This window comes from Carcharodon carcharias, chromosome 26 (genome assembly GCF_017639515.1).
Source record: "Carcharodon carcharias isolate sCarCar2 chromosome 26, sCarCar2.pri, whole genome shotgun sequence".
Taxonomy (NCBI): Eukaryota; Metazoa; Chordata; class Chondrichthyes; order Lamniformes; family Lamnidae; genus Carcharodon; species Carcharodon carcharias.
The window spans coordinates 8,735,406-8,753,235 of NC_054492.1; the positions used below are offsets into that span (position 1 = coordinate 8,735,406).

General features: G+C 45.1%; 1 protein-coding gene across 5 annotated transcripts in view; it reads right to left on the reverse strand.

The window, feature by feature from the left end:
• The window catches only part of LOC121269987 (transmembrane channel-like protein 3), an 86,898-nt gene extending 77,362 nt beyond the window's left edge, over positions 1-9,536 (reverse strand). For 3 of the 5 annotated variants that reach the window (XM_041175208.1, XM_041175206.1, XM_041175205.1), the window contains exons 1-2: positions 9,184-9,536; positions 8,536-8,682 (exon numbers count right to left, since the gene is read on the reverse strand). In XM_041175208.1, the coding sequence (XP_041031142.1) occupies positions 8,536-8,682; positions 9,184-9,299 (263 nt within the window). In that variant the 5' untranslated portion in view covers positions 9,300-9,536. Of the gene's footprint in view, positions 1-7,449; positions 7,524-8,535; positions 8,683-9,183 lie in introns of those variants that run through there. The other 2 variants (XM_041175209.1, XM_041175207.1) reach the window with 2 other exon arrangements.
• Between the last annotated feature and the right edge of the window lie 8,294 nt (positions 9,537-17,830).

The following is a 17,830-nucleotide window of genomic DNA, read 5'->3' on the forward strand; positions in this document are numbered from 1 at the left end:
TGGGATGTCCTTAGCTTGTGAGGAAGTTACACTTCATGTTGTGTTGTCCTGCAGTAGTTTTAAAATGGTCATTGTGCAGCAAAGAATGTAACACTGATATGGCAGTGCCAGCAACTTCAGTTTGGTTGTTCTCTCGTGGTATAGGACCTCAGTGAATAGGCATAAAACTGAAAGTAACATTCCCATTGCAGTAGTTTTAATAATAAAATGACTAACAAGGTAGCCAGCTCTTCTCCAACTGTAAAAACATCAGGACTTGAAGAATTTCTTTATGTCTGTCAATACTCTCCCCTACATTGCAGAAACTAAAGGCTGCGTTAGGAGACTAGGTAATCAAGCTTTGCTGAAAAGCTCCACTTTGTATCCAAGTGTACCCCTGAGCTCACTGTTTTAAATTCTTCCTCTGATTCCAAGTCTAATCTCTGCCTTTGGCCTAGTGCTTTGTTCCAATGAAGCTCAACACAAGGAACAGTAACTTTAGGGGACTCCCCTCCAATGTCGGCGAGAGTGAAGAGGGGGAGGTGAAGAGACCGAGAGCGTGGGGAGGAGGTGAAGAGAGTGAGAGCGAGGGGGCGGGGGGGGGGGGGGGGGGTGAAGAGAGCGAGAGATGGGGGGAGGTGAAGAGAGTGAGAGCAAGGCGGGGAGGTGAAGAGAGGGAGAGCGGGGGGGAGGTGAAGAGAGTGAGAGCGAGGGGGCGGGGGGGGGGGGTGAAGAGAGCGAGAGATGGGGGGAGGTGAAGAGAGTGAGAGCAAGGCGGGGAGGTGAAGAGAGGGAGAGCGGGGGGGAGGTGAAGAGAGTGAGAGGCGGGGGGAGAAGAGAGTGAGAGGTGGGGGGTGGTTAAGAGAGTGTGAACGAGGGGGGTTGGTGAACGAGAGCAAACGGGGTGGTGAGCGAGATCGAGACTTCCATCAGAGTCAGTGAGTTTCCCGATGGAACCTACATTCTGAAACAAGCTTATCAGGAACAATAGGGTTTATTAATTAGAAATTAATTAAGGAAAATAATGTTAATTAACACACAATAAAGTTGGCAGGGCAGGTGATGTGTTACAACTGCAGAATGTGGGAACTCCTGAACACCAGGATGATCTAAGGCAAACACATCTGCAGTAAGTGTCTGCAGCTTGAGGAGCTTTGGCTCAGAGTCATTGTGCTGGAGGCTGAGCTGCAGACACTGCGACGCATCAGGGAGGGGAAAAGTTACCTGGACGTTTTGTTCCAGGAGGTGATTTCCACCTCACCCCACCCACAGGATAGGATCTTCTGATTTGGTCAGTGGTCAGGGACCAGAGGATGTGACTGCGAGTCAGGCAGGCAAGGGGATTGAGAAAGTAGAGGTGGAGCAGCCTCAGCCCTTGCAATTGTCCAACAGGTTTGAGGATCTTGCAGCCTGTATGGATGAGAGAGGGGTCTATAAGGTGGTTGAGTGAACTGACCATGGCAATGTGGTACAGGAAGCTATTCAAATAGGAGGAGTAAATCAGAATGTAGCCATAATAGGGAATAGTATAGTCAGGGGGGATAGACACAGCTCTGTGCAGCCAAGAGGCCTGAGTAGAGACGATTGTGTTGCCTGCCCAGTCCCAGGGCTGTAGAGGACCAGTGGGAGGGGGAGGATCCAGTTGTTGTAGTCCACATTAGTACCAGTGTCATGAGGTAGGACTTGAAAAAGAGTTCCTGCTTCGGGATTTTGAGCGGCTAGCAGCTAAATTAAAAAGCAGAATCTCAAAGGTAATAATCTCTGTAATATTACTTGAGCCATGAGCAAACGGGCATAGGGTAAATAAGATCAGAGAATTGACTACGTGGCTCAAAGATTGGTATCGGTGAAATGGGTTTCAATTCATGGAGCACTAGCACCAGTACTGGGGAAAATGGGAGCTGTACCATTGTGACGGTCCACGCCTGAACCATGCTGGGACCAGTGTTCTAGCAAGTCATGTAACTGGGGCAGTAGAGAGGGCTTTAAACTAAATAGTGGGGGAAGGGGGGCGGGGTAAGGGATCATATGAGAGGAAATGTAGTAAATCAAAGGGTAACGATGAGGTAATAGGGTGGTGATTTGGGTAAAGATAACCAGAGTGTGACAGGAAGGGTCACAGTGTACAAGTTTAAGAGGGCACCAGCAGATCAGACCAGAGATTGCAAATATGGTAAAAGAACTAAGTTAAAGGCTCTTGGCGGAATTTTCTTTGCCCATTGGTGACGGGCGTGTTTGGCAGCATGACTGGACAATATGATGATAAGGACAAAAATTGGTTTCACAATGTCGTGAAACCAGTTTGCCAATGTCCGCACCGCTATTCAATGGTGGGCCACATTTCCAGCCGTTGGCAATTTCACTCTATACTTCTGCATTGCATTACCACCCAAGTTCACCGCAATCGTCCCTCTACGCTGGATAATCCAAGCATGTTGGCGTGACTGCACACCATGTTTCACAACAAAATATATGTGCATTTGGTGGGCTGCACTTTGAAGGAAACCCAGAGGTGAGTGCACAGTAATGATGGTCTTGTTGGACTCCAAGGTTCAGGTGTCACGCATTCAGGCAAGGCCACAGGCAAGTTGCATTTTCCTGGCTGGCTGGCAGTGGGTGCTGGGGCAAGGGCTGCACTGCGGTTGATGACAGTGCGCAAGAACATGTGGTGGAGGCTCCCTCCCGGAAGTGGTGATGCATCAGGGAAACCTGGTATAAAATGACCATTTCTCTGCAGCTGAGACAGTTCAGGTGCAGCCGCATTGTCACACGTGGGGTCGGGCCTCTAGCTTATCTGCGCACTCAAGCAATACAGAGGCATCAAAGTGCCACCAATTGCTCCAGAGCTTTTCACCCCCTCGGGCACAGACTGCAAATTAATGAGCATTTTAGTGGACTACAGTACAGTTGGACAATTGCATACATTGTACAATCTCCTTGCTAAAGCTGGACCATGGAGCAGTCACTGGTAGAGCTGCTCACAGCCCCTTGCAATGTCATCATTCAAGTTTGGACCAGTCTCCCCCAGTGCAGCCATGCAGTGGGTTAGGAGAATGCCTGTGCCTGAGCTGAGAGCACAGCATGCAGTCCAGTGGGCAAAGCTGCTGCCAATCGGTCAGGTGAAGTGGGGCAGAGGAGGGTGGGGTTTCTGGCAGCCACTAGACTCTGGCCATCCAAATGGTGGCCAGCACTCGCTGGGGTGCATTAAGGGGCCTTCAGATTAAACCAAGAGAGGTTCTTAGAGCACTCAAGCTAACCCATCCTCTTTCATCCCGCAGGAGTATATCCAGGAGCATGGAGCCTGGTGACCTGGCTGTATGTCTCATGGCTTAGATGAAGGAGAAGAGAGCAACACAGGGAGGGGCAGCACCCTCAGGAAGAAGGAGTGGCTGGGGCTCCCACAAACACTGCTGACTACTCACAGCGAGCTGTTGCTAGACCCAGGGTCTATAGACACTGCCTTTCATTCCTGCAGATGGCTGAGAACTAGTGCCCCTAAAGACTGCACATGTCCAGGTAACTGGTCAATCACATCTGCTACCTGCTGCAGGATTTGGCGCCACAGGGACATTGAGGGCATTTACTGTCGGTGGCCATGAAAGTGACTGTGTCTCTCACTTTTTATGCCAGTGGCTCCTCCCAGGGCTCCACAGGTGACCTCTGTGGAATATCGCAAGCCTTCACCCACAAATGCATCCATGAGGTCAGGGACGCAATGTTCGCGAAGGTACACAACTTTGTGCATTTCGCCCGGGACCAGGAAAGCCAGGATGCAAGAGTGCTGGGGTTTGCCCAGGTCTCAGGTTCCACACAGGTGCAGGGTGCCACTGACTGCACTCACGTGGCGCTCAGATCTCCGTAGGAACAAGTGGTCAACTATGTCAGTCGCAAGGGCATCCATTCACAGGGTCAGTTGATGTCCGACCACCACAAACGCATCCTGCAGGTCTGCGCATGGTTCCCAGGGAGTGTCCACAGCTCCTACATTCTCAGTTGGTCTCAGGCCCCAGACATCTTCCAAGCTCCACAGAAGCTGTAGGGATGGCTCATTGGGGACAAGGGCTACCCTCAAGGGACATGGCTGATGACACCCGTGTGGCGGTCTCAGACTGCAGCAGAGCGATGGTATAATGAGGTTCATGCCGCAACTTGCAAATTGGTGGAGCAGACCATCAGGATGCTGAAAATGAGGTTCTGGTGCCTGGATGGGTCTGGTGGAGCCATGCAATACAGTCCACAGAGGGTGCCACACATCATCGTCGCCTACTGTGCCCTTTACAACCTGATGCTGCAACGGGGAGAGGAGCTGGCTGAGGAGGAGATGGAGGAGCTGGATGTTCCTCTGATGAGGACATTGACAGGGATGAGGGTGAAGAAGTCTTAGAAGGCGAGGACGATGGCGATGAGGCCACTGTACTGGCCAGATGTGGCAGGCCTGCTCGGGAGGCCCTCATAGCTGCTAGATTCATGGAGGATGACAACATGCAGTGAGGAGACACTATGCATCCTCACATTGCATCTGTGCACGTTTGACTTCAGTTTGGCTGACGGCAGTGAACATACCCTCAGTGAGGATGTTCCTATCATGGAGACACAGCAGGGGCCCTAATTGTCACTTGATTCTGGGAGGCATCCTTGGGTCTTTAAAGAAATGGCTGCACAGATAGCAGATGCATTGGTTATAATCTTCCAAAATTTCTTGGATAATGGAAGCATCCCAATGGATTGGAAAATAGCTAATGTAACACCTTTATTCAAGAAGAGGTAGAAAGCAGGAAACCATAGGCCAGTTAGCTAACATCTGCCACAGGGAAATTGCTAGAATCTATTTTGAAGGAGGTTATAGCAGGATACTTAGAAAATCATAATGTGATCAAGCCCAGTCAACATGGCTTTGTGAAAGGCAAATCGTGATTAACTATAATTTAGTAGTTTTTCTGAGGAAGTAACAAACAAGGTGGATAAAGGGGAATCAGTAGATATGGTGTATTTGGATTTTCTGAAGACATTTGATAAGGTGCCACATCAAAGGTTACTACACAAGACAAGAGCACATGGTGTAGGGGGTAACATATTAGCATGGGTAAAGGATTGGTTGGCTGACGGGAAGCAGAGAGTAGGGACAAATGGGTCTTTTCTAGGTTGGCAAGCTGTAACTAGTGGCGTGCCACAGTGATCAGTACTGGGGCCCCAACTATTTACAATTTACATCAATGACTTGGTTAAAGGTTCCAAATGTATGGTAGCTAAATTTGCTGATGACACCAAGATAAGTAGGAAAGTAAGTTGTCAAGAGAAGGTAGAGAGGGATACTGCCAGGTTAAGTGAACGGCCAAAAATTTGGCAGATTACATGGGAAATTGAGAATATGTTCACTTTGGCAGGAAGAAAAGCAGCATACTGTTTAAATGGAGAGAGACTGCAGAACTCTGAGGTACAGAGGGATCTGAATATCCTGGCATATAAATCACAAAGTTAGTAAGCAGATACAGCAAGTGATTAGGAAGGCAAATGGAATGTTGCTGTTTATTGCAAGGGGAATGGAATATAAAGTAGGGAAGTTTTACTACACGCTGTCCAGGGCCTTGGCAAGACCACATCTGGAATAGTGTAAACTGCTGCAGTTTGTGACCTCTTCTTTCTGGAATTTGTTTACCCAGGCAAAAGGATTTGTACACCCAATCGTGCACTGTGGTCCAAATCTTCGCCCATCCATGGTATTGGTCCTGAAATATCTTCAGAAATTGGAAAATTTCTATTGAGGTTCATTTTAACATAGCTGTTTATCACCTTCAAGGGATTACAAATGAGGGAAAGAGCCTAAAAGTTGACTTCCTAGGTAGTCAGTGGTCAAATTTGAAGATACGATACTGTATAGGTTGGGGGAGGGGTGTGGGGGAGGGAGGGAGGGGATGGGCAGTCAGCTGTTGATCTACTTTACAGATTAATGCTTTGCAGGTTTTAATTAGTTGAAGCAGAAATATAGATTTGTTTGGGTGAAAGGGTTAACAGTTCATTGAGCTTCTTTACGAAGTGTGAATAAACTCAAAGCCAAGCTGCTAAATAACATGCTGTCACTGCAGAACAATGGTATATAGGGTGAAGTTAAGACTCTAATTGCATGTTGTGGTGATGGAGTTTTTGTTTACGATGATTGAATTCAAGGACATTTTACATCTTTACGTTCGGGGTGTGAATTTAAGGGATGTCACTGCTCAGAAGAGATAGGTAAAGAGCTGAAGAGGTTTCCACATTTGGAAGATGTACAGCAGGCAAATAATTTTGCGACGGCTGGAACCTATCTAATTCACTCCCGTTATGAAGTATGTTCGCTGTTTGCGATTTCGCCCTCCACGTGATTTTGCAGGAACGTAGCCCCTGCAGATGGCAGAACTTTACTGTACTATGTACAATTTTAGTCTCCTTATTTGATAAAGGATATAATTGCGTTAGAAGCAGTTCAGAGAATACTTCCTCTACTCATTCCTGGGATGAGGGGCTTATCTTATGAAGAAAGGTTGAACAGGTTGGGCCTATACTCATTGGGGTTTAGAAGAACGAGGGGTGATCTTATTGAAACATATAAGAACCTGAGGGGACTTGACAGGGTAGATACCGGGAGGATGTTTCCCCTTGTGGGGAAGACTAGAACTAGGGGACATAGTTTAAGAATAAGAGGCCTCCTTTTTAAGATGGAAATGAGGAGAATTTTTTTTCTCTCTGAGGGTCATTCGTCTGTGGAATTCTCTTCCCCAGAGAGCAGTGGGGGCTGGGTCATTGAATATATTCAAGGCAGAGTTAAGACAGACTTTTGATAGACAAGGGAGTCAGGCATTAGTGGGGGCAGACAGGAAGGTGGAGTTGAGACCCCAACCAGGTCAGCCATCATCTTAGTGAATGGCAGAGTAGGCTTGAAGGGCTGAATGGCCTACTCCTAAGTCCTATGACCTTAGGTTCTCTTCCTCCCTGGCATTCTGCAGCCCCTGGCCTGAATAATTACTTTAGTAACTTCAGACATTGTCTAAAACCTCATTTTCTTTAAGGTAGGAGGTACCTTAGCAAATCTTTTAATAATCTTGAGGCAATTTACCTGGAGACTCCTCCTCTGAATTTGGTACTGGTTTGTTGTATTTTATTCTCATTTCACAATTCAAAAAGTCAGCAACGCTTTGCCAAAATTGTCTATTTTCTTTTAAGCATTTTTGAGGTCATTGCTCTGTGTCTTTCATCCTCTCAAACCCACTCCCCATTGCTCTGGCTTTATTTAAATACTTGTTCACCTTACCTTCTCAGTCTGAGCAAAGACTGGAACCCAAAGTATTGACAGAGATTGGTTTTTGCCTGTAATGTCAAAGAGTGAGTAGGCAGGCGGTTTTACACCTTGCCTGATTTTCATTTGCACTGAAATCAATGACACTAAAGCCATTAACAAGTTCCACCCCATTGACTTCTTTGTGGATGCTGACTGACCTGTTGACTGTTTCCAACACGTTCTGCTTTTATTGTTTCAGATTCTCAGCACTGCAGTTTCATCAAACTGCTATCTGCAGCACAACAGTGACAGAGGGAATGAAAAACATTATAGCATATAGAAGGACGAGGGGACAATAACTGATCCACCAAACCTGCCCCACATACCCACGATGACTGAAATATCGCAGCTAGGTACCCACATCCACCCTCCCACCATCAGTCATTTAACCTGTTGGGAGAGGCACACAGTTGCAGGAATGATGCTGATATAATGAGTTTATTGCATCACAGAATCAAACAGTAGCAAAACATAAAATTGGAAAAAGATATACATCTGCATGTGTGATCTGCAGGATTCCAGATGGAGCTGAACTGATCCTGCGGCTAGTGTGGGGAATCATCTGAAACTGCAAATTTGATATTTGGGGATATTACTTAACAAGGCAAGTGAAAAATAACAGGAGATTGTAAACCCAATAGGATAAGAGAAAATTTATTCCCACTCTAGCACCTTTTTCTGAAAATAAAGTTGTGTCATTTTGCAAGCTGACATTAAACTTCGGAATCTTGAATGGGTTTAACGCACTCCACCTGCTTGCTTGCCCCTATAATTTTGTCTGCTGTACACAGTTTGCGGTATTACTGTGGTTAATGTTGGCAGGGCCTCAGTCAGCCTGAGTGCCAGCAGACAAAGGGTGGCTGATTCTGATTAGATGAAATATTACATTGCAAAGGCTGAAATATTGTAACAAGAGGTAAAAATTCCAGGGATTACACAGCAGACCTCTCAGAATCTGCATAAGGGGTAGTGCAAAACTCAGACAAACCTGGCAGGCCCACCTGTCACTTCACAGATGTCACTCCCAACATCTGTTTGAAACATCTTCAGACCAGGTGAAACTGGCCAGAGATTAGGGACCAAAGGAGATGAATTGTAACCAACTCACATCCACCGGATGCTGGGCCACAATGGGTCCAGCAAACCTTTCGCGATCGTCATCAGCCATGAATGGAATGGCTCTGTGGATCTTCGATTGGGATTGTCACAGGAACCCTACCCCCTAATCATCGCAGTGGCTTTACCTGAGCACCTTCAGCTTTTGGCCCATTGCCCATGACCTGCAGCGAATGTTGGAGATAATCTCCTTCTGAATCTGAATATTCTGAAAGATTTCTTCTGGGTCTTTGTAATCGGCCTTGTCGTCTTCCTGCTCATCGTCCTCCGAATGACTGTGATTTAATTAGACAAACGCAAGAGGCATTCAGTCTATAAATACGAGGACACAATAGCATCAAAACTGGCCAGGCAAGGAACACACATACTGAGAACGACTCCCAGGAAATGAATCCCATTTTAACTTTCAGTCCACAGGTTTTTGTTGAAACCTTTGCAGTAGTTTGTAAAAAAAAAATAAAAATAACGTGCAAGCATCATTCCTCATCAGAAAGCTCTGACATAAAATACACACCAATATTATATACATATATATTTAATCAATTACATATAAGTATATATTACTTAATTAGAATGAGTGTCAATTAAGGTAACAGTGTGTGCTTGGAAGGAAACCTCCTTATTAACAAAATAAACCTATTCAGAACCTTCCAAAATACTTGAAATTGGACGTAAACACCCGGGATTTAATTGATCCACAAAGACCACTTTTTAACAAGAGACTCCTCCCCGCCCTGAAACCCTCACAAAACACACGCTCCTGGGCTCCGTCTCACCTGTTCTCATGCTCTTCATAAGCTGCCGAGTAGATCCTGCGGTTGATGGAGTTTTTGCGGATATTCTTGATCCGTTGCGATGCTTTGGAAGATTTGCTGTTCGCCGCCTCAGTCATTGGCGCTGCCGGTGCACTCACTGCCCGTCAGCTCCAGGGAGGTCCCCGCTCAGCGTCTGACGGCGCCGATACCAGCACCGATCAAAGAAATTCCTGACCCTCAGCACAGAAAGCGCAGCCAGAGAGCAGCGAGAGCCTCGGCGACCGCCTCTTAAAGGGGATGTTCCCCACAGCACTTCCCATTCAACTCCCCCAAACTCTCTCTCACACACACACACTGATTCATTGAGAGCAAAACACTGCAGATGCTGGGAATCTGAAATGTTGGAAATACTCCAGGTCCGGCAGCCTCTGTGGGGAGAGAAACAAGAGTTAACATTTCAAGCTCAAAACCTTTTTTTTTTTAACAGGAGAACAGATGCAGAAAATTTTATGAGAAAGGTCACAAACCTGAAACGTTAACTCTGTTTCTCTCTCCACAGAGGCTGCCAAACCTGCTGAGTATTTCTAATATTTCCTGTTTTTATTTCAGATTTTCACCTTTTTGGTTCAACATTTGTTCAAAAGCACTTGAGCAAAGCTCCTCCTCCTCCTTCAGGTACCATGCCCCAAGAGGGTATTGGATTGGTTCAGGATTATTTTGGTAAAGTACAGCAGTAGTTTACCATTGCATTCCACAGTGTTGCTGGACAGCAAAGTCTCCCACACTTACCACCTGCCATCAGGCCGATTGGACAGATTTATTAGCCACATTTTGAACACACCTTCCATGGCCATCAAGTCCTGAAGTAGGAATTGAACCTGGAGCTTCTAGCTTAGAGATAGGGACACTACCACTGCATCACAAGAACTCCTTTGAACAGTGCAGAGGTCAAAAAGTGATCAGAAGTCAGATTAAAATTGGGACTGGAGCAGCCAGTTCCTTAAACAAGGAGTAAAATAGAATCTGACATTGGGGAAGAATTTAGTGGGAAAAGGCAATTAACTCCAATTATTTGATAATTCAGTTTTACTAGCACCACATTAGTTGTGCTGGGCTATTTGCATTGCTTCATTCAAATGATCAGCCAGTTGAGATGCTTCACCCACAAATAAAATATTGAGTCATTTAAAGACAAGAAGTTTAATTTCAATTCCCCAGCCCCCAATATTGAAGATAGCGCCGACCTAATCAAAAATAAACATAGAAAAAAAAACTGCCACAAGTTTACAATTCTACAATTATTTGGATATAGCCACTAAGCAAAATATCATTGTGACAGATGGCACAGATTAACCTCCTCCTTTAAGCTTCTAGTACAGCACCTGGTAAAAATAATCCACAAATATTAAAATCCTTTTAATGATCAGCCCATCATGAAGTTTGGCACCTGCTACTGGGACCACTTTCCCAAAATATTACCGATATTTATTTCTGAGTGTTGTATTTTTCTGATGTGTTCGCCTGTTAAATCACAAGTGAACATTTGATGATGGGCTCAATAAGGGTGCATTCAATTTTCAGTCAATTTATGCTGCCACTCATTTTTCAAATGGGGAATAAAGTTATTTTCTGATAAGCCGCCGGCTGTCTAAATTAATTCTGCAGCATGCGAGAATGTCATTGTAGAGAATTATTACCAGCTAATTATTGAATTCTAGTCCATTCCAGATGGGGTATTGCATTCCTGGCTTGGGTATTATGACAAATAAGTGAATCTATAAAGCAGCAACCCTCCTGTGATCAGTGGACACCACATTGGTCTGGGGCACATCATTGGTCCCCACAATGACATTATGTTTTGATTTGCCTTTAAGATTTTTGTTTTTGTTATAACGCCGCTTTAAGGGGCTGTTTCCTTAAAATATTTAATTTATTTTGTTAAATTTGTTGTTTTATCCCCTTTTTGTTAATCTGGTTCACCCAGAAGAGTATAAAGCAGTAACTGGTATAGACACTGGGTACATTTGCTCCACCATTAAGGCCGGTGCAACAACTAGGCAAACTAGGCCATCACGTAGAGTGCAAAATTTAGGATGGGAGGCAAAAACTGAATGAACTATTCATGAATCTACATAAATAAACAAACAGGCTTCAGCAGTTGGAATGCTATACATCCACATATACTGACATACATATAGATTTCCATGTTTTTAATTTGCAGTCATCCCAAAATTTCATATTATATTCCTCAGTCTATTTATGTGACCGTTTTACAAAATGGTACATCTACATGACTATTCTAAAACAGTAAACCAATAAATAATATCAAAGAATGTAATTTAATTTAGCCCACTCTATCTTATTGATTATTGATTCTGTAAATTGCACATAAAATCATCTAGTAACAGTTGCAGGAACACATTGTATTCCATAATCTGAGCCATATAGTAACAGTTCTTCCAGTGCATATCCTGTGAAAAATGTAGAAAAATGAGGATGTATAATCAATCTAATCAATATCATAATATTCTTTTTGATGTTAATTAAATCTTTGATCATAAATGCAGAATTTTTATTTATATTGGCGCTCAACACTCATCCTTGAAAGTTTGGTCCGGCCAGGGGTGCAGGTTAATGCAGGGCTGAAAGTTCACCTACGTCCCCTAATAATCTTCCACTGGCCCTGTTCACCAGTATATCGACATAGCAAGGTATGAAATGATGTTCCAGCTTTAGATTCTGACTCTTTATTCCAGCCTGTAAATTGATGTTGCAGAGAGCACTCAATGGAACCAAATGACGGTCTCCTGTTATGTTAGTGGTGTTAAGCTGGATTAATTCCTATGTTAAAACAGTCAACTTGGGAATGCCACATGAACGTATTAAATATTTGCCCACATAGATCAATAACAGACAGTTTCAGGCTTTGGTGTCTGATGAACAATTGCCACTTTGAAGAACAGAGAAGAAGTTAGTTGGATCTGTGTTGGATTCAGAATGTACTAACCTTCAAATCTGATGAAGAATTGGCATAAAATATCATAGTTACAATGTGAATATGGTGATCCTGTGATTTAGTTCACTCAGGGGATCCAAGGTGCTGTGACAATGCACTTGACATGCATGTTGTAGTCTGGAGCTATGGATAGCGATGGTAGAGGCACCAACTTTCATTCAATCCCATGGTTGCCCAGGAATCTCTGCGCTCTTACCACAGGTGTGTTTTGGAAGGATTTTCAGGTTGAAACTCAATCTGTTTGGCCACATCCCCTTTGACCATCAAGTCCTGGAGTTGGCCTTAAACTTACAGGTTCTGGTTTAGAGGCAGGGACACTAGCTACTGTACCACAAGACTTCAACATGAATTGACACAGAAATAAAAGTACTGGAGATCAATGCAGACCAATTGTCGGGCCAATATTTCAGGTAACGCCTGTCACAAGATTAGGGCTGCTCCTGATGAACCTGAAATACCTTTTTTTTGGACTCTGACTAGCCTGCTGTGTTTTTCCAGCATTTGATGACTTTAAGAACAGAGCATCACAGTATAACCAATGTTATCAGCCACCACATACAACAGGAAAGATTGTTTAAAAAATGGTTTGGCTTGCTGCCATGTAAAGACACAATAAAACCAAAGCTTCCTTACAGCGCAGCTCTGCAGCCCAAGCTTTTCTCTAAATTACTTTGTTTTACTACAATCATATTCATCAGCTCTGACTTTTGACAAATTAATTATGTTCATGATATCGGCAGTACTAGCTGTTCACAATCACTGTTGTTGTGGTCGTGTGCCTATTTAAACACAATCCCATTCATTCTTGTTGGGATATAAGTGAAATATTCAACATTAATGAGTTGGCTGGGGGTTTTTACTCACATTTGAAAATAAGTTCCGTAAAACTAGAGTTGGAAATAATGGCTTTGCAAGGACTGTAGTTATACTAAAAGGTGGTGGGGGGTGGGGGGGTGGTGGGTAGATGAAACCCAAATTAATGCTTGGTAAAATTTATTTGGTGGGTTGGTTTACTGTGCTTTTATTGAATAGAATGGTCCTGTGTTTCCTGGAATTTAGAAGAATGAGGGGTGATCTCACTAAAATATATGCAATTCTTAGGGGTGAGCAGTTGTTTCCAAAGGCTGAGGAGTGTAGAACTAGGAATCATCATCACAGGATCATCTGTTTAGGACTGAGATTAGGCAAGATTTTTTTCCCTCAGAGGATTGTGAGTCTTTGGAATTCTCTACATAGAAGGGCTGTGGATCAATAGATTTTATGGGTATTGTTGGTATCCTGGTATTGTCGCTGGTCTGGTAATCCAGAGACCCAAGCAAATGCTCTGGGGACCTGGGTTCAAATCCCGCCATGGCAGATGGTGGAATTTGAATTCAATAAAAATCTGGCATTAAAAGACTAATGATGACCATGAAACCATTGTCGATTGTTGTCCATGTGGCTCCAGGCCCACAGCATTGACTCTGAAAATGCCCCCTGAAATGGCCTAGCACTCAGTTGTAACAAACTGCTACAAAGTCACAAAAAAGGAATGAAACCAAACACACCACCCGGCACCGGAAACGACAAAGGCAATCTCAGCCCGCTCGACCCTGCAAAGACCTCCTTACTAACATCTGGGGCCTAGAGCTGTCTCACAGACTAGTCAAGCAACACTTGACATAGTTATCCTCACAGAATCATATCTCACAGATAAAGTCCCAAACATCACCATCACTGGGTATGTCCTGTCCCACCAGCCCAGCAGAGGTGGCAGCACAGAGGTATACAGCCAGGAGGGATTGCCCTGGGAGTTCTCAACATCAACTTTGGACCCCATAAGGCCTCATGGAATCAGGTCAAACCACATACCGCCCTCCCTCAGCTGATGAATCAGTGCTCCTCCATGTTGAACACCACTTGGAGGAAACACTGAGGATGACAAAGGTGCAGAAAGTACTCTGGGTGAGGGACTTCAATGTCCATCACCAAGAGTGGCTCGGTAGCATCACTACAAACCGAGCTGGCCGAGTCCTAAATGACATAGCCACTAGACTGGGTCTGAAGGTGGTGAAGTGAAAACATACTTGACCTCATCCTCACCAACCTGCCTACCGCAGATGCATCTGTCCATGATGGTATCAGTAGGAGTGACCACAACACAGTCCTTGTGGAGACAAAGTCCTGCCTTCACATTGAGGATATCATCCATCGGGTTGTGCGGCACTACCACCGTGCTAAATGATAGATTTCGAACAGATTTAGCAACTCAAGACTGGTCATCAATGAGGTGCTGTGGGCCATTAGCAACAGCAGAATTGCACTTGAACACAATCTGTAACCTCATGACCTGGCATATCCCCCACTTTACCATTACCATCAAGCCAGGGGATCAACCCTGGTTCGATGAAGAGTGCAGGAAGGCGTGTCAGGAGCAGCACCAGACATGCCTAAAAATGAGGTGTCAACCTGTTGAAACTACAACCTAGGACTACTTGCGTGCCAAACAGCATAAGCAGCAAGTGATAGGTGGAACTAAGCGATCCCACAGCCAACGGATCAGATCTAAGCTCTGCAGTTCTGCCACATCCAGTTGTGAATGGTGGTGGACAATTAAGCAACTCACTGGAGGAGGAGGCTCCACAAATATCCCCATCCTCAATGATGGGGGAGCCCAGCACATCAGTGCAAAAGAGAGGGCTGAAGCATTTGCTATAATCTTCAGCCAGAAGTGCTGAGTGGATGATCCATCTCAGCCTCCTCTTGAGGCCCTCAGCATCACAGATGTCAGTCTTCAGCCAATTCCATTCACTCCACGTGATATCAAGGAATGGCAGAAGGCACTGGATACTCCAAAGGCTATGGGGTCTGATAATATTCTGGCAATAGACTTGTGCTGCAGAACCTGCTGCACGCCTAGCCAAGCTGTTCCAGTACAGCTACAACACTGACATCTACCCGGCTATGTGGAAAATTTCCCAGGTATGTCCTGTACACAAAAAGCAGGACAAATCCAACCTAGCCAATTACCACCCCATCACTCTACTCTCCACCACCAATAAAGTAATGAAAGGGGTCATCAATAGTACTATTACTTGCTTAGCAATAAACTGCTCATTGATGCCTGGTTTGGGTTCCGCCAGGGCCACTCAGCTTCTAACCTCATTACAGCCTTGGTTCAAACATGGATAAAAGAGCTGAACTCCTGAGGTGAGGTGAGACTGACTGCCCTTTACATCAAGGCTGCATTTGGCGGGGTGTGGCATCAAGGAGACCTAGCAAACTGGAGTCAATGGGAAACAGGGTGAAAACTCTCTGCTGGTTGGAATCAAACCTAGCACAAAGGAAGATGGTTGTGATTGTTGGAGTCCAATCATCTCAGCTCCAGAACACCACCACAGGAGCTCCTGAGGGTAGTGTCCTCGGACCAACCATCTTCAACTGCTTCATCAATGACCTTCCTTCCATCATAAGGTCAGGAATGGGGATGTTCGCCAGTGATTGCACAATGTTCAGCACCATTTTCAACTCTTCAGATACTGAAGCAGTCCATGTCCAAATGCAGCAAGACCTGGGCGATATCCAGGCCTGGGCTGACAAGTGGCAAGTAACATTCGCACCACACAAGTGTCAGGCAATGACCATCTCCAACAAAAGAGAATCCAACCATCGTCCCTTGATGTTCAATGACATTACCATCACTGAATCCCCAGCTGTCATCACCTGGGGATTACCTTTGACCAGAAACTGAACTGGACCAGCCATATAAATACTGTGGCTACAAGAGCAGGTCAGAGGCTAGGAATCATGCAACGAGTAACTCACCTCCTGACTCCCCAAAGCCTGTCACAGAATCACAGAATCACAGAATCACACAGTGCCGAAGAGACCCTTCAGCCCATCGAGTCTGCACCGACACATGAGAAACACCTGACCTACCTGCCTAATCCCATTTACCAGCACTTGGCCCCATAGCCTTGAATGTTATGATGTGCCAAGTGCTCATCCAGGTACTTTTTAAAGGATGTGCGGCAACCCGCTTTCACCACCCTCCCAGGCAGCGCATTCCAGACCATCACCACCCTCTGGGTAAAAAAGTTTTTCCTCGCATCCCCCCTAAACCTCCTGCCCCTCACCTTGAACTTATGTCCCCCCGTGACTGACCCTTCAACTAAGCTGTTCCCTATCCACCCTGTCCATGCCCCTCATAATCTTGAACACCTTGATCAGGTCGCCCCTCAGTCTTCTCTGCTCCAACAAAAACAACCCAAGTCTATCCAACCTCTCTTCATAATTTAAATGTTTCATCCCAAGCAACATCCTGATGAACCTCCTCTGTACCCCCTCCAGTGCAATCATATCCGTCCTATAGTGTGGCGACCAGAACTGCACACAGTACTCCAGCTGTGGCCTCACCAAGGTTCTATTCAATTCCAACATGACCTCCCTACTTTTGAAATCTATGCCTTGACTGATAAAGGCAAGTGTCCCATATGCCTTTTTCACCACCCCACTAACGTGCCCCTCCGCCTTCAGAGATCTATGAACACACACGCCAAAGTCCCTTTGTTCCTCAGAACTTCCTAGTGTCATGCTGTTCATTGAATACTTGCTTGTCAAAATACTCCTTCCAACGTGTATCATCTCACACTTTCAGGGTTAAATTCCATCTGCCACTTATCTGCCCATTTTACCATCCCATCTATATCTTCCTGTAGCCCAAGACACTCAACCTCACTGTTAACCACCCAGCCAATCTTTGTGTCATCTGCAAACTTACTAATCCTACCCCTCATATAGTCATCTATGTTGTTTATATAAATAATGAATAATAGGGGACCCAGCACAGATCCCTGTGGTACGCCACTGGATACTGGCTTCCAGTGACTAAAGCATCCTTCTGTCATCACCCTGTGTCTCCTACAACTAAGCTAATTTGAATCTACCTTATCAAATTACCCTGTATCCCATGTGCATTTGCCTTCTTTATAAGTCTCCCATGTGGGACCTTGTCAAAGGCTTTGCCGAAATCCATATAAATTACATCAACTGCACTACCCCCATCTACACACTTGGTCACCTCCTAAAAAAATTCCATCAAATTTGTTAGGCATGACCTCCCTCTGACAAAGCCATGCTGACTATCCCTGATCAAACCTTGCCTCTCCAAGTGGAGGTAGATTCTCTCCTTCAGAACTTTCTCCAATAGTTTCCCTACCACTGACGTGAGACTCACTGGTCTGTAGATCCCTGGCTTATCTCTACAACCCTGCTTAAATAGTGGAACCACATTAGCTGTTCTCCAGTCCTCTGGCACCTTCCCCGTGACCAGAGAGGAATTAAAAATTTGGATTAGAATCCCTGCAATCTCCTCCCTTGCCTCACTCAGCAGTCTGGGACACAAATCATCTGGACCTGGAGATTTGTCCACTTTTAAGCCTGCTAACACCTTGTCACTCCCTGTATCAATTTGCTCAAGAACCTCGCAGTCTGTCTCCCTGAGTTCGATACTTTCATTCTCATTCTCTTGGGTGAAGATGGATGTGAAGTATTCGTTCAACACATTACCGATGCCCTCTGTCTCCACCCATAGATTGCCCCATCGGTCCCAAATGGGCCTTACTCTTTCCCTGGTTATCCTCTTCCCATTGATATACTTATAGAATACCTTGG